Source organism: Phaethon lepturus, unplaced genomic scaffold (genome assembly GCF_000687285.1).
Source record: "Phaethon lepturus isolate BGI_N335 unplaced genomic scaffold, ASM68728v1 Scaffold51170, whole genome shotgun sequence".
In the NCBI taxonomy this organism is placed as follows: Eukaryota; Metazoa; Chordata; class Aves; order Phaethontiformes; family Phaethontidae; genus Phaethon; species Phaethon lepturus.
Genome location: NW_010513579.1, coordinates 1 through 6,961, shown reverse-complemented (window position 1 = coordinate 6,961; position 6,961 = coordinate 1). Strand labels below are relative to the sequence as shown.

Sequence of the window (6,961 nt, the reverse complement as noted above, 5' to 3'; positions counted from 1 at the left end):
AAGGGGACGGGGCGGCGCGGGGGCTGTGGGATCAGCGCTGCCGCCTGTCTTTCAGGAGGGTCGAGGCCTCGGGGACCGGTTCCTCAACAAGCGGATGAATGGCGACTGTGGATGACCTCAAATTTCAAGGTAAACGCGAGCTCTGGGGCCCAGCTGATGGAGTGGTCAAGCTCTGAGAGGCTCAGAGGTTTCTGAGCTTTGCTTTGGGCTCCTCTGAATAAAAGCTTCCTCGCCGTTCTGCCAGTAGTGTCAGGAGTACCTCCAGTTTTCTGAGCTAAGATTGTGCCATATGAGAGCTATAAAGTGTTACCTGTGTTGACTGAACTCCTTTGTGATGGGAAGTTAAAGCTGAAAGTGGGCAGAGCAGTCTATAATTTGGAACAGGCTGCAGTGTCAGACTTGCCTAAGCATATTTATTGATAAATAAATTCAGGTCTGAAGAAACTAATTTGTGGAGGGGATTAAAATGACCCATTTCTACAGCCTCTTCAGAGAGGCAGCTTCCCCCTGCCCTGCAGCGCCCCAAATTCTCAGGTTGGGGCTGATCGCAGGAAGGAAAGGCAGGCTTCAGTGGTGCTAGTTTCTCATACGAGGCAGAGTAGCAGGAAAGAGGCCTCACGCTTTCTTAACTAAGTAAATGTTCAGCTTGGTGAGTGTCAGTTTGGGCTTTAAGAAACAGATCATATTTGACATGCCTAAACTAGGGATGTATCCTTTCCCGGGCTGTGTAGGGGTCTTAATGTAGTTTTTTGAGCAGCAAAACCAAAAATTTTGGTAGCTTGATCATTTGCATCTCTTGTAATGTACTTATTTGCAGAATTTGACGATGCAGCTAATTTGCTTGCAGCAAATCCTGATGCTACCACAATAAGCATCGATGAGCCAGTTGAAATCCCAAAGAATCAGCATGGCCGTCTGCAAGAGCCAGGGAGAGAAGAGGATGATGAATTACTGGGGACCGATGACTCCGATAAAACAGAGGTAATGCTCTTAGACCTACAGTGCCTTCATCGGCACTTATACAAATGGTGCTGACAACGCTGAGATATTTCTGGAGGATACCAGGGCTTCATGCTGGGTGACTTAAAACTCTGCTTATTCTCTGTCGCAGGTTACTTTCTCAATAGCAGAGTTGGCAGAAGCAAATGTGCGTTGGCTCTTCAGCTGTTGTGGTTTGCAGCCTAAGAAACTGAACTGAAAGGGTGGTGATTTAAACTAAGCAAATATGCCAGGAGATGAGCGGAACAGCAGCTGAAAACCCAGCACCATGTTTGTTTCTGTCGGTTCTGCTGTGGGGTTGGTGACTCTGGCAGGAGAGCAGGAAACTTTGAAAGGGCCAGGGCTTGTCTGAAGGCTTAGCTAACGCAGCCATCAACCATGGCGAGGGAACTTGTGATGCCAATGAAGGCATGTGTTACAAATGATGTAGTGGAAGGTAGTACCTGGCTGCTCTTTAGAATTCTAGGCCACAATTCTGCTTGCAGGGAGATAAGAATAGCTGCTGCTAACAAATACTAGAGGGGGAAAGGGAAACCGTTAAAAAATTAAATAGTAAGCGCCACCCTGTTAAGTTTGTTTTCCATCCAGGTACAGAAATCATTCAATTATTGTGTAAATGACCAAGTAATACATAAATTGCATGCTTGTAATGTTTTTCATGCTGCCTTTCCCCTCCATACAGCTGCTTGCAGGACAGAAGAAAAGCGCCCCTTTCTGGACATTTGAGTACTACCAGACGTTCTTCGATGTGGACACTTACCAGGTTATTACTCCACTCCAGAGGAGAACTATTGTCTGACCTATGCTTTATACAGATATTGAGGCTTTTTCCATTTTGCACCTTCAGTCAGACAAATCTGTTTGTTTTTGTAGGTCCTGGACAGAATCAAAGGTTCGGTTTTCCCAGTACCAGGGAAGAACTTTGTAAGGCTGTATATCCGCAGCAATCCTGACCTTTATGGTAGGTATGAGGTGTGAGAAGTTCTTTCTGTGCTAAACATTTTGAGTTTGTATTCACTTTTACTTGCTAACCTTAAGCAAGAGGGCAGAGGAGTTGTTATTGAACTTGTTTGTTTCCTTTTAAGGTCCCTTTTGGATATGTGCCACACTCGTCTTTACCATTGCTGTTAGTGGCAATCTCTCTAATTTCTTCATCCATCTGGGCAAGCCAACGTACCACTATGTGCCCGAGTTCAGAAAAGGTTTGTAAGTAGTTGATACAGTCCTAAGTGGGGTGGTGGGTTTTTGGTTTGGGCTTTTTTTAATGCACTAGTGAAGTAATGTAAAAACTGGTCACAGCTTTGATTTAGTAGAGTCTTTTGATTGATTGATGGCTTTAAATTTTTAGAGATGTGAAACAAGTCCTTGAAGTGGGCTGTAACCGGTAGAACCCCTACTGCTCCAGAGCGTAAAGTAGTTACAGGGTTGTAGTAGGGCAGGCAGGAGTAATCGGAGCAGTTATTTTTCTAGCCTTAGTGAATGCTCCCTTGTACATAGTGAAAACCCAGCAGTGGCTACAGTGGTGCTTTTGTAGGTGCCTTTCTGGATCCATGGCCTCCTAGGAGCCTGCAGGCCTCAGACAGAAAATGACTGAATTGGAGTATTACTCACATCACCTACCGGGGGCTGGAAGTTGTTATCTTCTGGCAAACTCAAAAATAAGCAAAAGATGCTCAACTGATACGTGCCCCAGAGAACTCAGAGTGAGGAGCCAATTGTCTGCACTTATCCTTGTAGTTTGAAGGAGACTGCCATCCCTGCAGCGGAACATGGCTTCAGTTTGTTTCCAAAATCCACAATGTACTTGGAAGAATGCTGACATTTGGGAATCCAGTCACTTGAATAATTTCAGATCTGACGCTTGTGTTTGTGCTCTCTTTCAATTTTTTTAGCACGTCTGCATTCTATTCTCATTTTTCAGTAGCTGTTAGTAGCTGAATTTTTATTTTTAACTAAGTCTGTCTTTCTTCCGGGGCTCTTCCTTTCACACAGAAACCAATAGCATTTTGTACATAGGTGTAGTAAAGAAATTGAAATATCAAAAGAATACTTCTGGAGTCTTTACTTTTAAAGTAACTTGAAGTGTTGGCAAAGTAGTGGGCATAAACTGGATGTAAATGCAAAGTTCTCAGTTTATTGATAAGTCATACTTGATATTTTGAAAGTAACTTCAAAGGTAGCTTTCTAGTTTTCAGGCTGAATGCTTCTACATGTTTGATTCTGGCTAGTATTCTAAGTAAAATGTGAAATCTTTGTCATATTTCCAGTGTCCATAGCAGCAACAACGATTTATGCGTACGCTTGGCTTGTTCCCCTTGCGCTGTGGGGATTCCTGATGTGGAGGAACACTAAAGTTATGAACATTGTGTCCTACTCATTCCTGGAGATAGTGTGTGTATATGGCTACTCCCTCTTCATTTACATTCCCACAGCGGTAGGTATGGCCTAGATTGCATCCCTATTATATGCCCTGCAAAAAAGTCCTGATTTAGAAAATTTGCTATTTCTTATAATATTGTTCATATTAGCCAAAATCTTGGGGACTGGGCAAATCATTTGCTACTTTTGCTTGGCTAGAATAAAGCTTTTTGTTTCAGCTTCTCTAACGTAAAGACGTTTTGTGGATCCTGGAAAAGCCCAGGACAGGTCATTTCCCCAGAGGCAGTAAATCCAAGCAAGGGTGCTGCTGGCGAGCCTTGTGGGCAGCCTGAGGCAACTTCAGGAATTGGGATTTGTGTGTGTCCCCAGGGTACAGACATTGGTGTGCAGGGTGACAGTGCTGATGGGCAAGCTCAGAGGACAAGCTCCCCTAGCAGGGACCATCCTGGGCCACTCTGGCAAGGGGCAGGCCTTGGAGGGAGTGCCATAACTCAGAGGACATGCTCTTGTCGTGTCTGCAATTGCTGTTACTCTTTCCTCAAATAACAGAGATGTATCCAATAAGGCACAAGTTAATTTGTGCACGAATTGGCTGAAAGTGATGAAGTGTCACAGAACAATGCGTTACATAAATGATTCCCTGTTTCACGGAGTCTCTCATTTTCCTCCCTTTTATAGATTTTATGGATCATTCCGCAAAAAGTGGTGCGCTGGGTCCTGGTGATGTTCTCCCTGTGCCTTTCGGGGTCTGTTTTGGTGATGACCTTTTGGCCTGCTGTCCGAGATGACAACCGGAGGATTGCGCTGGCGACCGTGGGGACCATTGTTCTGCTTCATGCCCTGCTGGCTGTCGGCTGTTTGGTACGACACTGCCTTTCCTTTTCTCTAACCTGTCATTTCCTGGGACTGGTGACACGTTACGGTGCAGGGGAAATGGGGTTGGCTGGTTGCTGGAAAATCTTTTTTTAATAAAGAAAGAAATAGTACTTCTGAAAAACCTCCAAAGTAGAAGTTCCAATTATTTCAACTATAGCAAAAATTGATGCCAATCTGACTTTGACAGTGCCTGTTACAAACTCAATGATTAATATGTCTTTAGCACAAAATCACTCACAGGATGGTCTTGAATTTATCTGTAATGCATCGTAGTATCAGCAAAGCATTAATCTTTATTGTATTCGGTCGCAGCTTATTCCAATGAGTACTCTGCTTAGTTAGTCTTTAAAATTATTAAATGTTCAATACGTAGTGTGTGCTTATGAGTTTTATGTATGAAAACATAAACCTGCTTAAACTTAGTAAAATATCAGCATTATGAAAATAGAAGACCCTAATGCTACTGAAATACATAGTGATGAGAACTTAAGTTATTTTTTGTCTGTTTGTTACAGTAGGTAGAATGATACTATCCAGGCTTCATTCTGTTCCCCTGCCCCAGCTTCCAGAGTAGATAGATCTGTTTCCCCGCAGCTCAGCGTGCAGGGAGGCAAAGGCAAAACACAACTCTCGTGTCAGCAGGAGACTTGCAGCTGACTTCAGTGGGGCTCCTGTCACCAGAGACTGCCTGGAGCTTCATCAGTTAAAACAGCAAACAGTCAAATATCTGCAATCCAATCCTTTCCAGTAATGGGCCTTTTCAAAGGCCTTAGCTGCTAACTGTTATATTTAAAAGTACAGTTTAGAGCACCATTTTAGCTGACTGTCTCTAATCTGATAAAAACAGAAAAAATCCAAATTTGCCATTTCAATGCTGTGTTTGTACCTTGTGAAGAGTGGGTGTGGAAAGAAGGAGCTGGTACTTCTCTCTAAACAGTCTTTTTTTCCTCTGTAATAATGTAGGCATACTTTTTTGATGCCCCTGAACTGGATTTTCCTGCACCTATTATCCCTGCTCACAATGGAACAACAGTAATAACAAAGAGTCAGTAAATAAGGTAAGAATCCAATCTAAACTTCCTTCTCTAATCATCACAGACATTTGGAAACTTTTCCCCATTACTGTGTTTGAGTGGAAAAGGGTTTAACAGACCCATTTTGCCAAATGGCACCTATATATAAATACCATTTATTAACTTTTCTTCCAGTTTTAAGTATAGCCATAAAAACATAAAAGACTCTGAGAAACAAAGACGTGTTATCTTATATTTTCTTTTCTTAGAGGTTTACTCTTGGCAAAGAAACACACATTTAAATAATCTACTCAGTCCCATAGGCGATTTCCAAATTTGTTTTTTTTTCCCCCTCAATACCTTACAAAAGCTCAAAAGTGTTTGTTAGAATTTGTACTGCACAAGTAAAACTTAAGCAATAAACTACTATACTCCTGTTTCCTTTCCAGTTAATGTTAGAAGTAAATCAGAATTTTTTTTTTCCCCTTGATGTTTGCGACCAACGTAACCACAGCAGCTCTGTGTACGGAGACATCCATGTACTCTCAGAGCAGGGCTGACTCAGAGCCTGAGCCACCCCTATGGACCGCATTCCTTGTGTGGGATGGTTTGAGGTTCTGCTTCCTTGTAGCTGGGAGTGCTGCCAGCAGCAGATGACATTTGAATTCTGTTGGAGAGATGAGACGTGGAGCAGGTCCAGGAAAAGGCTAATAGACATGCAGAGGCCAGGCCTCAGCAAGTATACCAGCCGCAAGTGTGTATGTGGAGATCAGACTATTTACTGTCTAGAAGCTATATTAGATTAAAACAAAAAAAGGCCAAATATACCTAGCAAAAATGATCATAAAAAATCACCAGCTGTGACAATCTAATAATGCAGATCAATTTTAGAAGCTTTCCTCCTGCAGAATCGGTTTTTCATCCCAGGTGCCTATTAGGATTCCAAATGATAGTAATGAATTTTAGTATTTATATATAAATATGTGCCTTATTGTGTCCTCTGGTGCCTGAGGAGCTGTAATATTAATAGGAGTTATTTGTCTCTTTCAGATTAAAATGCCTGTTTCTCTCCATCTGTACAGTAATTTTATTCTAGATTATTTTTTCACTGAAGAACATCGAAAGTGCAAGAACAGGGAATGTTTTTTGTAAAAGAAGGGACAGTGATGTCTCCTGGACTTATGGATGTCTCCATGCTTACTGGAGACCAACTGGTTCCATAAGGAGGGTCAACTGTACATCTTAATCCTGTAGAGCTTTTCTTTTTAAATTCCATCTGCGCTCACCACACTATTTTGCCTCTGAATAAAGTGTTCTGAAGGTGATTTCTTATTTTTTCATGTTCCAATACTCCTCCTCCAAAGCTGTCTAGAGGGTGTGATGAGAGGTGTGGAGGTGGGGTAGAGGCAAGACAGGCTTTTGCTGTGTTGCTGTTGGACCACCCTGAGGCACATGTACGCAGCAAATGCTGCCTCGAAAGCAGTTCGTGCCGTCCCTGCTGCCTTCCCGGGTCTGGCTCCGTTCTTTCCCCTCAGCTATGTTCTCCCTCCCCCCAGGGCCGTGTAACGTTTCCGCTTCTCCCTCAGGCCTGCGCTGACGGGCCCTGCAGGACCTCTGCCGTCGCGCAGGGGCCCGTGGGAGCCGTGTGCTGCCCGGGGCGGGCGCGGCGGGGAAGGGGTCCGGCTGTGGCACAG

At 43.4% G+C, this 6,961-nt stretch overlaps 1 protein-coding gene across 1 annotated transcript; it reads left to right on the top strand.

The window, feature by feature from the left end:
- The first annotated feature begins 98 nt into the window (after positions 1 to 98).
- On the top strand, positions 99 to 6,379 carry YIPF1 (Yip1 domain family, member 1). Its single transcript, XM_010290344.1, has 9 exons — positions 99 to 129; positions 818 to 981; positions 1,682 to 1,762; positions 1,873 to 1,960; positions 2,085 to 2,201; positions 3,267 to 3,433; positions 4,057 to 4,239; positions 5,218 to 5,312; positions 6,318 to 6,379. The coding sequence occupies exons 1-8, from the start codon at positions 99 to 101 to the stop codon at positions 5,305 to 5,307; spliced, it is 921 nt and encodes a 306-aa protein (XP_010288646.1). The 3' UTR covers positions 5,308 to 5,312; positions 6,318 to 6,379.
- Positions 6,380 to 6,961: the final 582 nt, after the last annotated feature.

Coding starts and splice junctions, on each gene's coding strand:
- YIPF1 (XM_010290344.1), top strand. CDS start 99: ATGGCGACTGTGGATGACCTCAAATTTCAAG. Junction 130..817: donor GGATGACCTCAAATTTCAAG/GTAAACGCGAGC, acceptor ACTTATTTGCAG/AATTTGACGATGCAGCTAAT. Junction 4,240..5,217: donor TGCTGGCTGTCGGCTGTTTG/GTACGACACTGC, acceptor GTAATAATGTAG/GCATACTTTTTTGATGCCCC.